This window comes from Lepisma saccharinum, chromosome 3 (assembly GCF_977018435.1).
Source record: "Lepisma saccharinum chromosome 3, izLepSacc3.1, whole genome shotgun sequence".
Lineage (NCBI taxonomy): Eukaryota > Metazoa > Arthropoda > Insecta > Zygentoma > Lepismatidae > Lepisma > Lepisma saccharinum.
In genome coordinates this window covers 94,619,285-94,636,268 of record NC_139231.1, presented here as the reverse complement: position 1 = coordinate 94,636,268, position 16,984 = coordinate 94,619,285, and the positions used below count along the sequence as shown (strand labels likewise).

The 16,984-nt window shown below is 40.5% G+C and overlaps 1 protein-coding gene across 1 annotated transcript in view; it reads left to right on the top strand.

Annotated features, from left to right (window-relative positions):
• LOC145985612 (protein turtle homolog A-like) overlaps positions 1 to 16,984 on the top strand; it is an 836,473-nt gene that overhangs the window by 812,948 nt on the left and 6,541 nt on the right. The window contains exons 9-10 of the mRNA XM_083119681.1: positions 16,372 to 16,531; positions 16,856 to 16,918. Of these exons, the coding sequence (XP_082975807.1) occupies positions 16,372 to 16,531; positions 16,856 to 16,918 (223 nt within the window). The remainder of the gene's footprint in view (positions 1 to 16,371; positions 16,532 to 16,855; positions 16,919 to 16,984) is intronic.

The following is a 16,984-nucleotide window of genomic DNA, read 5'->3' as shown; positions in this document are numbered from 1 at the left end:
ATTTAAATTTCTTTGCATACTTTACACGAACGTGTGTTCTGCTCACCCCCTTATTGGATTGTTTTTCTCCCCCCTAGACGAGTGAGGGTGTAAACGAGGGGATCTTGTCCATCTAAGGGTAGTTTATATTTCTAGGTGCGTGATGGGAAAGAAATTGAGGGGTGGGAAGGTGTGTTTACTTGGCTTTCGTGCTTCGCGCACGTAAACTTATGTGTCTCGGGAATGGAGTACGATTTGAGTGTTCGTTATGTAGCGATTAGCTGCTAAAGCTGAGTTAGGGTAACAGGCAATCTGCGATAGCCGCTACTGGGAATGACGGTACGTTCCCCACCCCCCTAGTATCCCGTTGGCAATATTTTAGGGCACTAATAAGGGGGCGCGGCGAATGGGGAGATTTTATTGGCGCAAGGGATGTATCTGGATCCATAAGATCTATGAAATTCTGAATTTATGTTATAGAGTTGTCATATTCTTTGTAAAACCTTTTCAGTGCTGAATATTGTAAAATTGTTGTTTGCATCGTTTCTTTGCCACTTTGATGTACTCCCTGGCAGTCGACTTGCAATCATGGTGCCATGGGTTCGATTTCCGGTGGGGATACATTGGAAAATGATTCGCCACCTACTTTAAACTGTAGGTCCAGTCCTTATTGGCCTATCTGAGCGTGCAGCGAACTTAAAACAAACATTACTTAACTTATGAAGCTCACTGCCTCGCTTACTCCTGTTTTGCATCTCTTTCCGGTAATTGTGACGACGAAAATGAGTGATGATTAGACGAAATTGAGGGGGGAGACTCGCGAAGAACACCCACGGCCAGACCGAGAACTTTGGTCGAGAGATCGAGAGTGCACCATTAATACGCTCCGCCACCGATGCAGCTACGTTAATACGAATTTGAATTTGAATTTTTGTGTGGGTCAGCACTTAAAGGCTATTAATCGTCCGTCACGTTATACGGTGTCCAGCCCCTTACCTTACCTAAATTAACTGCAATGTCGTTAACTAAAATATTGAAACATTCTGACTTCGGTTAAAAGCTGAGGCTGTAAAGGGGAACTCAGCACACACAAGGAGAAAACACAGACGCAAAATGCAGTCCAGCGTGTACTACGTCGAAGTGAAGTTGACAATTGGGTGTCTACGTGGAAGGATCAGCCCTTGCAGCACCGTTAATACGAGAGCGCTCTTTCACAAATACGGCAGGTTTACCAAACGTGTGCATATACCAAGGAAATTATATGCCTATGTAATGTATACAGAATCTGCGCACGTATAACATAACAGGCGTCAGCGTTCCAATCCAGGCAAGACAATGCTTGGATTTTCTTTGTAAATACGAGTACACCTGCCTACACTTTACTATGAATATTATGTCTTCCTCGGAAAAGACTTCTGTAACTGCTAAGGTACCGAATTCCAGCGCTTGACGAGAGTCGTGTTGCGTACCTTTGAGTCTGTTAAGGAATTTTCGCTTCGCTCCTCACGTTGGTAGCAAAAGGCATTGTTATCATCAGTTGCAGTAAACAAAATCGTCCTGTTTCACTTTAATATAAAGGTTTATTCTTTGTTAACGCACATAACAATTTACAAGCTTAAACACACGCACCGGTATTGATCTACGAGATATCTCCGCATTACAGTTATCTCGTTACTATGTTATTCTTTCCTGATTGATAAATCTCTCAATTTCTTACATGTTTCCATGTTGACATATTTAGGTTAGTCTATTTGTCCATGTAATACTAGTTACCTGTGACGTCTTAAATATTTGCCAAATTAAAAAAAAAACGAACAAACACAATATTTCATCTCAATAACAAATATCTACAATGTAATGTCCAGGGCATTACACACGTTTGTCACCTCAATTTTTTACAGATTACAACTTTGGTTGTCCGAGTAAGTACATGGAGATTTATCTCAATATTCACCTGAATCCCCGGATACCCTTCGTCCACATACAACTCCTATAGACATTCTGACTTGCCACGATATCGGCACCATACCGGAAGGGTCCAACGTCCTGACGCCGCCATAACAAAAACCAATATGGCAGGTGATGAGGGGAGAAGTCGCCTGTGCTGCCGAGTCAGCCATAAGTGTCAATTATTTGGTTTCTTTTACTTCCTTTCCGTCGCCAGTGTAATGGCCTTTCTTCATTCCTCAGTGATTTTATGTCAAGTATCAGAGCCCCTTATGGCTTTCCCATTTCCTAGATGGCGGAGGCTGTGCTGGCTATAAACGCGAAGCTCAGTCGCTGCGAAGACAGGGAATTTGGACGGGGTCGACACGTGAAGACAGATTAAGGTTTTTTCAAGAGCAAGGAGAGATGGCCATCACAAGTTTAAGGAAAAATATCTTCCGCATAATTAAAACTATTTCGACAGAAACTCATATTAATGAATTAAACTTGCCCTCCAGAGTGCAAGAGATGATGATATCGGGGAAAAGAAGCACGTGGAAGCAGGTAACTTAAACTTATCAGTTTTCGGCAAAGACCACACTCGAGACAGTCCCCCCCCCCCCCCCGAAGATGCAGCTCAGAACAGATTTTCGCCGAAGACTCGGTACAGTTTTCGACGAAGACGCAACTCGGGACGGTTCTCGGCGAGGATTCAGCTCGGGACAGTTTCTTGGGGAAGACGAAGCTCGGGCGGTTTTCGGCGAAGACGCGACTCGAGACGGTTCTCGGCGAAGACGCGTCTAGAGACAGTTCCCGGCGAAGACGCGTCTCGAGACGGTTCTCGGCGAATATGCATCTCGAGACGGTTCTCTGCGAAAACGCGTCTCGAGACGGTTCTCGACAAAGACGCGTCTCGAGACGGTTCTCGACAAAGACGCGTCTCGAGACGGTTCTCGACAAAGACGCGTCTCGAGACGGTTCTCGACAAAGATGCGTCTCGAGACGGTTCTCGACATAGACGCGTCTCGAGACGGTTCTCGACATAGACGCGTCTCGAGACAGTTCTCGATAAAGACACGTCTCGTGACGATTCTCGACAAAGACGCATCTCGAGACGGTTCTCGACATAAACGCGTCTCGAGACAGTTCTCGGCGAAGACGCAGCTCAATTCTATTAAGAAGAACAAATAAAAAACCCAAAACTTATACTAACACGTCTCTGAAATGAGCTGAAACCATAAAAGTGCAACCCAGCACCCACGCTTATGGGCACAACACTCAAAACCCCTACTCGTTGTAGACACATACCCCAGAGCCTAGTTAGTCCCTAAAGAGCAGCCACTAGCCGTATTTTGAAGAGAGGTTTGCATGTTAATGTCTTCCGGAAAGGTCAACCGAACATCCCTGATCATTCGACTCATCTAGCTAAAAAGCTCAGGTATCCACAGAAGAGACTGCAAATTTACAAATCCCACGTGAAAATGGCAACTGGGGGCATAGCTACTACAGCGATAGGTAATGTTCGACATGTGAAATAAAAATGTCAGGATTACTTCGTCTGCAATATTATTTATGGCACGAAAATATTACTAGCCATATCAAACTTAATAACAACGTATTGATTCTTTAACAATATCAAGTAGGAAAATGAAGAACGGAACAACGCACATTTTCTCTCTCAGTATCGTGGCACATTACATGAAGGCCTTGATTTAGGGGCTGGGTGGTACGTCCACGAACCTCTATCTGAAAAGGGGGGAAAATTACATTGTAAAAAAAAATGAAAAAATAATTAAAATTGCCAAAAAGCAACTAACCATTTCACGTATGACATAAATTTGTGTAAAAGTTATAACTGAAATTGTGCATATATGGTGGCCTCACATTATATTAGGCTTGAGACTTCAAATATATAACCTGGACCTAGTATCAGCTAGCGGGCCTGATGGAAGAAGAATGGTGCTATTGGCTGTTGACATTTGCCACGCCTACAGTTGGATTTCCACGTAGGTTTTGTAACGGCCACATCCGCTTGCATGAGAATAGACCAGCCGCTTTCCCGGCAGGTCTTTTGTTTCTGACAGCCGCCGCTGTTCATTAAATTAACAGCTTATGTTGCCAACCTAATTAATAATAATAAAAAAAAGAGCACGCGACGACAGAAAGAAAAGGTTGACACTACATATTCTTTTGGCAAGAAACCAGGAGGCAAAATTCTACAAGAGGTTTGGTTGCTGGAGGTTTTCGAAGCATGTCACTTTCGACGATGCTCGGAACCTCATGCCAAGATACAGCCTTATTAAAACGTCAGCCCATTAAGACCCCCAACCTCCTATTTCTTGCGGTACAAGAATAAAGCCGAAAAGAGAGTTGCCGGTTGTGACATTGATGACTCCAGAGACAGCCAGTAAGGTTACCGTAAGATGGATCTTAATTTGGGAAAGGGGCAGTTCTCCGGCGTAAATTTTAACTCTGGTAATTGACTCCCATTAAAACCGTAACTACAACGCCCGAAAGGGGAAGGAGGAGGGTGGTGGCAGGGAGGGTAGGGATGAGAACTGCAGAAACTACACGTTTTGGCGCCCTTCCAGAGACGTCTGCCAACCCCAAACAAGAGGAGGACACGATCGCTTCAGGTTCGGAAATACTCCCCCCCCCCTTCCCTCAACCCTGGCGAAGACAGCGCAAAATCTTAATTACCAGAACGATTCGCCCATGTCAAACTCGCTAGGAACGTTAAGTTCCCCGAGCGAAAAATTTATGGAAATAAATTTCCTACCGAAAGCTTCTGGAAAGTTTAAATCTTTTATGAGATGAGAGTTTTCGCTCTTCAAATATCAACACACACATTTCATCTCTTTCATTTATGCTTCGTAAGCGATTATAATGGTTGAGGATTGGGATTTCGGAGACCTGCAATTTTTTTTTCCTGAAAAAATAAACAAGTGGAAAATATGAGAGTTTTCTAGGAAAGAAAAATTGAAATAACTAGCTCAATCGTTAGGGCGTCTGACTACCATACGAAAGAACTAGGGTCGATTCCCGGCGGGGTAAAACCGGGATTTTGTAACCTGCTCCAGCGCCCACCCAACGTCGTATAAAGTGGGTACCTGGATGAGACTCTGGGAGGTATAGGTGGCCAGGGGCGTGGTGCTTATCACATCACCCCCACCTTCGGTCGTGATCACGCCTTCATGGCGTGGAGCACTTTACTTACTTTATGTGTATTATTTACTCCATGTGTGTTGATTCTCTAACAAAAATTTCGCTATTTCGAAATCATGTACCGTGAAGTTGAAACGTAAAGCGAAAATTTGGGACACTTAGCCTATCTTTGAAAATTCAAACTAATTTTTGTAATTTCATTTAAAAATTGCGTGTCCTGTTCAGCTGCATCTATTTGTGCATAAATTGATTGATTGATTGAATTGCTTTACTTTACTTCGCTTCTTGTGCCACTTTTGGCTAATTTGCGAAGATGAAGATGAGTGATGATATGATGAAATTCATGAATGAACACTCACAAACATCCATGCCCAGGCCAGTGCCCTAACCACTCTGCCACGGGGCCGGCTACTTGTGCATAAAGTGAACAAGAATAAAATTTACTGCCATTTATCTATTTGTGCATAAAGTGAACAACAACTAAGATTCCCTGACAACTTTATGTAGTTGTGCATAAATTGAACCAAAAAAAATTCCCTGAAATATTTTTATTTCAGCCTCATTTTCTGATGAAACAAAGTAGTTTGCTATGTACCCAATTTACAATTGTATCAAGGGTAGCATATTTTTCGCAAATATCATCTGCTTGGGACATAAATGAGTTTCGATAGGGTAATGGAGAAAACGGAAATTTTCAGCCATCACTTGTGCTGCTGATCTGTAGGTAAACTTGTGTCCTGTTCACTGCACCGTGATTGCCATCGTCTTGTAAATAAGGAGTCGCCAGTTCCGATCTCGGTGGAGTCACATAGTGGTTGAAATTATCTTTTAAAATCTAGGTCCAGTCTGAATTAGACTAAATGTGCATAAAGTGAGCTTCAATGGCAGACGAATACTGCAGATACAGCTGCACACACTCACTCTCTCGATCTTGAACAGAGTACCACGTCCCGACCGCATCTTTTGCCTCTCCATTGTCGCCCACAAGTACCCATTGATAAGAGGCTGGGTGAACTCCAGAGACGCTAATGCAGAAACGAAAACACCTGCATAAGATCCCTCACTCTAGTCGTCCACTGGGCAGAGAGATAGGACGCCGACTGCAACACTGCGGCTCTTTTCAATTTGTTAATATTGCGTGGAATGTTTCTTATTTTATAAACCTTACACTCAAACAGGGCTCATTCATGGAATCTATGCTGAAAACTAGACAAGACCAGACCCCTGGAGATCTGTTGGGTGTAGCTAGGATTGTTCAAGAAAAACAATGCACGAGGTGCTACTTGAACTCTGTTTGATCTATGTACTACAGATAGTATTAATAGTAGTAGTAGTGGTAGTAATCACATATGATTGTGATTAAATTAACCGAGATTTTTCAGTTACAAATTCCAAATCAATCACAGCAATTTTAAATATTGATTCAGGAATTATAAAAGAAACGGTCAATGGAACAGAAAAGTAGCCTTAAATAGTACAAAAGCGCTCTCCTTGGTGGAGTAGTTAACACACCGCGGTACAACGCAAAGGGTCCTTCATTCGAATCCCGCTCTGAGCATGAGTGTTCTTTTTTAATTGTCTCTTCACGCTAAATAACAAAAAAATCAAATAGCAAAAAAAATCCTTCATCACTACATAAGTCGCTAGAATTTATTTGGCTACTCACGATTAAAAAAGAACAACAATTTTCCTTATTGGATAAAAACAATTTGTTTTACCTATTAAGATATTGAACAGAGTTTATTTTAACAAGATTGCTATCCAATACGTGGAAATTTGTCGGTTACATGTCAACCAACAATAGATCATACTGATGTTTGACAGAATGAAACTTTGATGAATATTTTCATTCATCCACATTTGTACACGGCTACCCACATATTAATTTATTATGTAATTTCATAAGAATCCGTAGGAGCGGCATCTAGTCAGTAAATAATAGACAAGCCTATATGTTCTTAAGATTTCTAGGAAATGATAACCGGATAACATGTACGCAAATAAAATATTTCCATATTTATAAGCTTGAATATTCAAACAAGATATGACATGCATTTTCACTAACTACATGTTTTACAATGGCGACTTCAGAACGACCCCATAGCCTGGAGTCAAGTGGAGACACTTGCAATTTTCTTCTTTCTTTAAACGCAAAATTCCGTGACAAGAGGGGGTCATGCAAAACAATAAAAAGCACGTAATGGCCGTATGAAGTCACGTGAAAAAAGTAGATAAGGCTGCTTACTTTTTCATAGCAGAGTCAACGGACGGGGAAAAAACACTGCTGAAGTGAATTATACTTTAAGTAGTATGAACGTCAGACACGGTGTCTCAAGTATAAATGGCATTATTTTTGCAAAACTTGATTAATTTATAGTTTCATGACGTCATTGTAATTATAGGTTGGTTGAAACGCTAGAATTTCCAGTAAATTAGATATCTTTATTGAACTCGTAAAAGCTTGCCAAACATGATGCACAGGTAACGAAACTATGAGCTAAATGAAAGCATTCGTCTGTTTTGTCGAGCGAGTACATTCTGCCGTCCACTCAACAAAATTTAGAAGTTCGAGTTCTTCCGTTTTCCTTTATTTTTACGTCGCGTTTTGCCTCATCGCGACGTTGAAGATAAACGATAATTGAATGGAGACTCTTGCCAGGATTTAAACCAGGGACGAGATCCGAGAGTCCAGCACTCAATGCGCTCGGCAACCGAGCGACAATTACGAGTTCGAGTACTAGCCTGAGCATGAAGAGCATCCCTTCATCAATTTCAATCACCATTCATCCTCATCGTCATGATTAGCGTAGAGTGGTAGAAAAATACCAATGTTAGCATAAAAATTCACTGAAATAATACTGAAATTACGTTTAGGCAGAAAATCCACGTAAATGTTACTTTCAAAAGTTAGATAATTGCATGTAGAAGGTGTTATTGGTCTACAAATAATCATGTTCTTCAAATATAGCTTAAAAGATCTGATGGAACAGAGACCATATGTTCACCATGAAGCAGTAGCGTTCTCGCGAATTTCAATTGCTGGGTACAGAAATATTACTCTAGCCTGTACAGTATGTATGCTTAAGTCGTGATGATAAGTGCGCATGCGCTAACTGGGCCAGTCGATTGGAAAAATAGGGGTGGCGGCTGTAAGTGGAACGCAGGTGGGTGTCGTGTTAATCCTCTCCTGGTAGTTGGACAGAGTGGTTTTGATCGTAGTAACCTTTATTTATTAAACGATATTAAACAACCGAAAGCACACAAGCAAAATACTGGTTTGTAACCCACAGAATTGTTTCAGGATTAAACCTACTTACCCTGTCTAGTTTCGATTCGTCGACTTCTCCGGTCGAAGAGTATTACATTTTCCCTTTTTTCAAGTATCTGATTTTTTTTATAACTAGAAGGGGTGGCTTATAACTGCTGACTTGGGAACGTCACTTTAAAGAAGCATCTAGCAGGAAAAGGTTTTGATGATGTGGGAGAAGATGTAATATGAAAGAAGGAAAAAAAGTTCAACAGCGAACACACACTCTCTAATACATGTAGAGACTTTTATTGAATTTTGATGAGGACGTGGTTGGGTGTGTGTGTTGGGGCCTGTTGGTGGGTGGATGAGTGTGGGTCTGAGCGTGGGAGTGTGATTTCAACTTAACGTGTAAGGCAGAGAACGTCAGTTCAATTTTTTTATTAAAATCAACATGTAATAAAAACATATATATATATATATATATAGTATGCATCATCAAAGAAATCCATTGCCAGGTTAGCAACAATTTCAAAAAGAATTCCAGTGTAACAAAATGATTAGTTCTTGCTCGTTTGGCGCGATCGGTCCCAGCTTCGAACCTCGGTAGGAAATCAAAAATATCGTTGTTGATCCAGAACCACGAGGGCAGTTGCAGTAGAACTTGATTCACTGACCACGTGTTTCCGAACGAAAAGCCGCCTGTCGGATCCACATCCTCAACGGAAAGTTTATTTTTCTCTCGCTTGTTTTACGTCACTTGTTAAAGCTCTTGCGTTAATGGCAACGATGAGGTTGAATGATGAAGCGATAAAATAGATTATGGGAGCAGCACAATGATACATGTATGTCTAGTCCAGTGCTCGAACCTGAGACCTCTGGCTTCGTAGCGTGCTGTGATGACCACTGCACCACTGAGGACGGCGAAGGAACATTTGCGTCAAGGAAAGAGCTGCTTTTGATGATTAAAATTAGTTCCAAATGTAAAGTTATAATGAATTCTTAGTATTTTTCTCACTTCTATGACGAAGGGATCAAAAGTGAGAAAGTTGGGAATTGTTGAAACTTTCACATGTAATCTACTTCATCATATATACTACATTATATATACATTATACTACCTGTATAACGTTCATCGCTGGATTTAAATTTAAAGACGGCGTTTACAAAACAACAAGATTTTTGATATTATTTTCCTTTTGACAGATAAGTGAGGAAATGACGTTGCAACCTTTCGTTTCATTATTACTAATTTCGAAACTGCCATCCCTATGACTCAAATACAATTTGTGATATATCTTTCATTTGGAACGTAACGAAGTTATGCCTGGTGAGATGGGATTTCATTTCAAATTGGTCAATTGTTCCTCGTTCTAAGTTTTTTGGTCTTCAGCGTTTCTTGTCCGTGTGGGTTGTTTAATTCGGAAAGTTTTGTGCTGAACAAGAGTTGCTGAAAAGTCGAGGCTGGGGTAAGAGGGAAGGGTTGCCAACTCACAGTAAATCCCTTTGTCGTTGAAGAAATTCATTTCAGTCGTAAACAGCTGCTAATTTTGCTTCCTTATATTCCAATTGTTGATTGCTGACAAGGTTAGGTACTTTACGTCGAATTTGTACTACTTTAAGGTTAACACCGACGTTATGAATGAAAGCATACTCATAAGAAAAAACTCTAGGGCATGATTCAAACGTGGAACCTTCTGTGCCGAGAACATGGGTCCAGCATTCAACACGCTCGGCCACAGAGATTGCCAGTGACGTATTCAAGTTCATTGTACGCTATGATATGCTAAGCGAGACTACACTTAATGCAAAATCCGAACAATTTCGCAGTAGTCCTTCACCTGGAACCGAATCAGGACCCATTGGTTAAAAGGCATTTGGGTTAGTCACTACATCCGCACCAGGAATGAACCTAGAAACATGTTGCAAAATCATGTGACAACGACTCAACGCGCTCATCTATCAATCAATCAGTCAATTAAATAATAATATATAATGTTGCAATTTCACTAAACGAGTTGACAAAGTCAGAGGTTCCAGGTTCGGCCAGGCATGAATGTATCATTGTCTTTGCCCCATCACCAATTAATTAATGCGTCGTTCATTCTCATCGTCGCGATTAAACCAATCGGTGGAAAAGCGACGTAAAATAGCCCAAATAAATGTTAGTAGAACAAGACTAGACTTTACAAGTCCATGAGGAAGGTAAACGTAAAGTTATCCGTTCTCAGAAGGCTGAGTGAGCCCCGAAGCCGCTTCATGTGGGGGCATGGCAGGAAAAATTCCGACCTTAGATCACCCACATCGAACCCCGACGCCCTACTGACTAGACAACCGCGTCTCCTTATAGTCTATGATGAAGAGGATGAGTAAAAACGGCAAAAAACACCCAACATTAGAGGAAAATGCAGTTACCTAACAACACTGCCGAGGAAGGGGTTGATAGCCCTCGTGGTTGCAACTGCCTGCCGTCTCTCTGAAAGCTGGGCCCGGCTGTTCCGGATATTGCTCCTGGCTTCGTGCAGCAAAACTCGGTCAGGCGAAGCACGTTGTATCCATTTGGTCTCACTCGCTCTTAAAAGCGGAAAATAAAGAAACATGGCAGGTTATTGCCTATAGTAGGAAACTGCCTTCTAAATTGGATGCCTTGTTTCGACAAAGTTTTTTAACTGGCATTTCCCGAGCATGGTGAAGAAAGAGCTGCCTGTCTGTTCTTTACGTTCAAATATGGGAAGCTTAATAGGCTGATTCAAGATGTAAACTAACTATATTGTTCTGGTTCCCGAAGGTAACCGTTGGATGTTTACTGCACTGGAAATCGAGCGCATTGAGTGGCCGACTCACTATCTCACTCGTTGACGTAGTTCTTTCTGGGTTCAAGTTGGTTGTTGGTGGTTGTTGCAAGTGTCTCTTGATAAATTACATCTGATCGAGAAAAAGACGGGAAGGCAAAGAAAATAGGAAAAATAGAAATAACGAACTGAGAACATTGTTAAAGTGTGAGAAAAGGTAAAAGTTTTAAGTCTACTTTATGTACAAGCCTAGTGCTGCAAACGGAAGCCGAAAATTGATTGATTCATTTTGTTTGTGTTTTAAGACCACTTTATTCACAGAAAGGCTAATCGAAACTGGACCTACAATTTAAAGTGGAATCCGAACCGCTACGTGTCTGCACTGGGTATCGAACCCGGGACCCATTGATTTCAAGGTGACGATGTTACTATTACGCCATCGCGGAGGCCAGACTCCGCAGTTTAAGCACGAAATGTATCCCCACGATGAATCGAAACAGGACTCCTTGGTTAGCCTTCAACCAGGGAAGATGTGACTATCTCCAGTAGACGAATCCAAACAGCAAAGGGAAGTAGAACAACGCTGTGATTTTTCGATCGGTGTTTCGTTTGTGTGTGTTCGGTTCTTTGTTATCGTTCGCATTTTACTGCAGAATTATCACATTTGAAACTTCAATATCGTGTCAGTGTCACGCGATTAACACAAAGCATATTTCCTGTCTGCAACCGTCACCCCTATTTATCAACTGGACTCGTCCGGTTAGCGCATGCGCACTTGGATCAATTTGTTGCTAGTAACGTAGACTGACTCTACTCACTACGCGAATAGAAAGCGTGTTGTGTTTGTTGAAATGAACTAAACGTCTTGGTACAACAACGCTCTAACGGCCAAGGCCTACCAAGTGGCTTTTTGTTGGGTTAATACGCGGCCAGTGCACAGAGTTCCATTATCGCCGTATCCGCTACATCTTTTCCAGTACACTGTCTTTGTCGTTACGATGCTGGCTAAACACCCCAATTTTGATACTCCAACCGGGAATTAAGCCTGGGACCTCTCGCTCTAAAGTACAGAGCACTAAGCATTCGGTTGAACCGGAAGTTCACTGGAGATTGTGAATCTCTGGGGTCCTACTTCCACATTACTCCATATGCATTAATTCCTATGTATGTGTGTGTGTCAACTCCCTCCTCCATTTTGCTCTGCCCTGTTAAATCTCACTCGTGTCTGCGTCACGCACTCAAGAAACTGTAATAGAATCATGCATCACATACTATAAAATTGCGCCAACCTACGTGTCGGAGTGGTTGGCACATGACGCTGGAACGCCAGAGGTCCGGGTTCGAATCCTGGCCTGGACATTGGTGTTCCTAATCTTCGCTATTAGCCAAAAGTGGCGGAATAGCGAAGTACCTAGGTAAAATAAACCAATTTTCTCAAAAATAAAATTGCACTGGACGACAGTTTAAAGAGACTATAGCAAATTCTGTGCCCTAATATTGCCGAGATGTAAACTCGTGGCGGAAATATAGTTTAATTCCCATATTTTCAGTTGTTGCAGGAGTGTGGTCGCTTCAATAATACTACTTATTCAGAGGACCTTTTTTCCAGGCGGTAGGAAAATTCTCATATCCTTGCGTATCTGTAATCCCGCGCAAGCGTTTTGATGTCCGGGCTACATAACACGCAGGATGAAGTGATTTACGGTTGCCCAGCCTAAATGTTTTCCATGATCTAACAATCTGAATGCAGGAATTGCACCAAATATTATCACTTGCAAATTTATGCAATTAATTCACGTCACGTAGCAGGCGAATCTAATAGAGAGATTTTATAAGTATGCACGAAATCAGATTTGGAGTGGTATCTCAGAAGAACAATCAAAATTTTATATTTTTAAAACAATTTTCCGTAGCCACTCGATTTTTTAAACTCAACAGAAATTTCTAGTTATTTTTTTTGGAAACTAGTAGTAGTACGTTATATAAATTCCCAAGAAGTATAATTATGCTATATTAAGATACAAATAGAGTTTGATACACTTCACTTCTGATGTCACCATTTTGTTTTCAAGTAATGTATCCACATACATTTTTTGGAATCTATCAGAAGATCTAGATTCCACTATCAGACTCCCAAATGGCACGCCGATGTCAAATTTCAGTTCAATATTGTGCTTCTGGGCAGTCTTTTTCTCGTTTACTGGTTATTCTGGGTTTGGCTAGACTGAAAACCGAAACACTAGAGATACTTCAAACTACATTCTATTACAAAATGCCTGTCCAATAAGAACCGGCAAAGGAAATTTAAATCTCAGAGAAATGTGGTTAAGCCTTAAAATATTTACGAGCTCTTGTCTAGTTTGAATGTCGGTCAAGTAGTTTTGACGCCTTCCTTGGTTTTCCTCCTTCTCAGAAGCCGGTAGAAATTCGGAAGAGAAAGCATCCAGAATCTTTCTCCCGCCAAAAAGGGAGAGAAAGTAAATAAATAAATGGTAACGTGGAAGGAAAAGGGAGAAAAAAGAATAAAGAAAGGAAGTAACTTAAAAGAGACAGCCAGAAAAGAAGTTTAAAGGAGGTTTTGAGGTCGGGGAGTACAGAACTCACGTGTTACATTTTAGATTCTTTTTCTTACGCGTTAGGGGTCACCTTCCCCTCCTCCTCCCCCTTCTAGCCTTTGGTTCCCCATCCGTGACGCTAAAATGGGTGGAAGGGAGGAGGGTGGAGAACTTTGAAATCAGTTACCAGGGAGGGAAGCCTTCACAGAATCCGAAAATAAAAAAAGAAAGAATTTTCCCCCTTTGGCCACTCGTCTTTCACATCACCTCCTAGCGCAGCTTGGAAACATGCTGGCGAGTTCTCTGTTTTGGGATGAAGTTTTGGGTGTCCGTGTTAAGCTAAACTTTGTCTCTCATCCCCCCACCCCGAACCCTATCCCCACCCCTTTCAGGATTTCTAACACTTTGCTCCCGGAATAATAAACCTGTGTCGTGTGACCTGGAACTACAAAACTAATATCCTCAGAACGTACCGTAAACGACCTACCGCGGTAACTTCAGGAAGAACCAAGCCAGTGTTTCTTGTTCTATTTAATTTTGGTTTAAAATAGCTTAGTACCCTCCGACAAGACTAATAGATGGCGCTCTAAGTTTTGTGGGATTAGTACATGATTTTCAATTCTTGTGATTCTTATTCGTTATCGTCAGTAACATATTTTACCGTCTTTTAATGTATGTTCTTTATCTGCAAAAGCTGGTCCAGAAGTGGTTAAAAAACCTAAACATTTGTACTGTGCACACCGTCGTTACTACATGTTGTGACATGGTTTTACTATCATTAAAATTTGAATTGGATTTGTTTTATGATAGTAGTAATAACCTGTAATTAGATTGGCGGTGGTGTAGTATACTCGGAAGAAATGCTTTAGGAATATCTTGCCCAACCTGGCATGAAAGTCGGTTGCAGCAGACGTAAGTACAAATGTGGATGTCAGCGCCCGCTTAACACTGTAACGATTCTTGCTAACGGAGGTGGAAGATTTTGAGAAACAAAAGGTTGTAGGAAGCGAGTAGTCGAGCAAGGATGACGGCAGAGATTCAGTAAACAGCGTATCTACAATTTCGAAAAAGCAAAATTCCCCGACTTACCAGGTTTTCCAGATCAAGAACCAAAATTTACATGAATTAGGGCAATTCGTGTACGAGTATTTAAACATCTGCGTAAGAAAGTCGCTATATTTTAGCTAACAAAGGACTTAAAATCTCACTTAATCAGGTTTTAATAAATATTCACTTCCATGCTAAGGTGATAACAAGAAGGGAAACTGAATAGAAATTAATGTTGGAACAGGGTATCAAGGGCGAGCTCTTATGTAATATTTGGCACGTATTATGGTTAAGAAATATTCTTTTATAAAAAAATCATAACAATTATAGCATAAATAATGCATAATTACAGTAACATGTATTAATAATGTGTGTATTAATCGTAATATCTACCAAACACAAATCAAAAGTTGCAAGAAGAAAATGGGAAATTTCAATAGTCACTTACTGTGGTAGATTTGTACATGAAAATAGTCCAAAGGTTGGCCTTTTCCTAGAGTATTTAATATCAAATTTCTTCTGTAACTACAGGTAGTACTCAGTAAATGTAAACTGAACTAAAGTATAGGATTGGAACTTAAACTTTTGCGCTACGATTTCTAATCCCCTTGAAAGATGGCAACAATTACTAGATGACGTGAAAACAAACAAAAAGTAGCGACCATATCCTGCTTGAGACAGTAAAGTAAATGTTATTTGGGAACATATTATGCCTCTATGAAGAGGTGGATTATGATACAGTGATATGATCCATATTTTTACGTGACGTCACAACTTTAAAATATGTCACTAATATATTTATTCTGAGCAAAGAAAGCGTAATTTCTGTTTCATTGTATGTAATATTGCACCTTGTATGTAATGTATATCTTTTGTTTAATGTTTATTGTATTTTATGCTGTATTATGAGTAGTTTAATGTATCTTCACGTTTGAGAGAGTGCACTCTGTTAATTTGTATTTCTAAACATTTATAGATGTCAGTTTTGTTGATAGTATCCTTTTGTAGATAGTGAGTGATTCATCTGTACTTGAATCTGTGTTCTCGAAAATAGTATAAAAGCGAGGATAGCGCATAAGAAATAACACACTTTCGCCACGGATCGTCGAAGATTTTAAACTGAAAAAGAACTCCTCGGTGTTGTGGATACATCGTGGTGTGGTAGTTCGGGGCGCAAGCTAGGTATATGTGATCATAGGCATGCCGATAGCCACGCATTGAGTTTATGCGTTTTTAGTTGAATCAATTCATCGACAAAGCGAAATCCTCGCCTTCGTCTCAAGTATATTCGCATTATAATTGCCATAAATAAAGAATAAAACCTTTTAGTTTATCTACTGCAGCAATATGGTTTTATTTCCCTGTGCTGTGAATATTGTCCCTGTACCTGAGAGGAGTCTGTGTACTTCACCGAGTCTCATCCTTCACCGTTGATTATTATTAAGTTATTATTAATAAATATAATAATACGTTTAATAGTATAATAATAAAGCAGGTAAGAACGTGTCAACAGGTGATGTACAGACATGGAAAAAAATACATCCCCCATAGAGCTTTAATACAAAGTCTTCTGGGGGAAGTATTTCTTTCCATGATTGTATATTCCGCTTATTTGCTACAATAGAATTTTAAGGGTATATGTCACTTTCTTTCTTCTCAGGGACAAGTCGTGCACTACAATTTGAAGGAGGGAATCATAATGAGCAATCAGAGTCTCGTTCTGCAGAAGGTTAAAAGGAACAGGGCGGGAAATTACACCTGCACAGCATCCAACATCGAGGGAGACGGAGAGAGCAACCCTGTAGAACTGCTTGTAATGTGTAAGTATGATTGTTCTATGTTATTCTTGATTGCACGGATACTCATTTGATGCGGCGATGAGACGAAGACGACCTCTTAAAGATCAAAAAGAGAATTAAACCCTTTGAGATTGTAAGGCTTTGATACATATTTGGAAACCATATTTTTTTTACTATGCGACTTAATAAGACATACCAAGAGCATTGTGTCTAATCTATGGTTCATGGAGATAGTTTAAATATTCTGTTTATCGTAACTGCAAAGGTAATTCATTAGTGACAACGTGCAGTGTAGTTGCATACAGTCATGACAATATTCGCTTTTCAATTGTGTGTATTGTCTAGACGAGGCGTTAAACAGAACTATATTAGCAAAATTCTCTATTCTTTGGAAGTTTTCGATTGCAGGTTTTTTACAACTTGATAAGAGACTATGAACAAGACCGACTACACATACACGAGACAGGGCAAGAT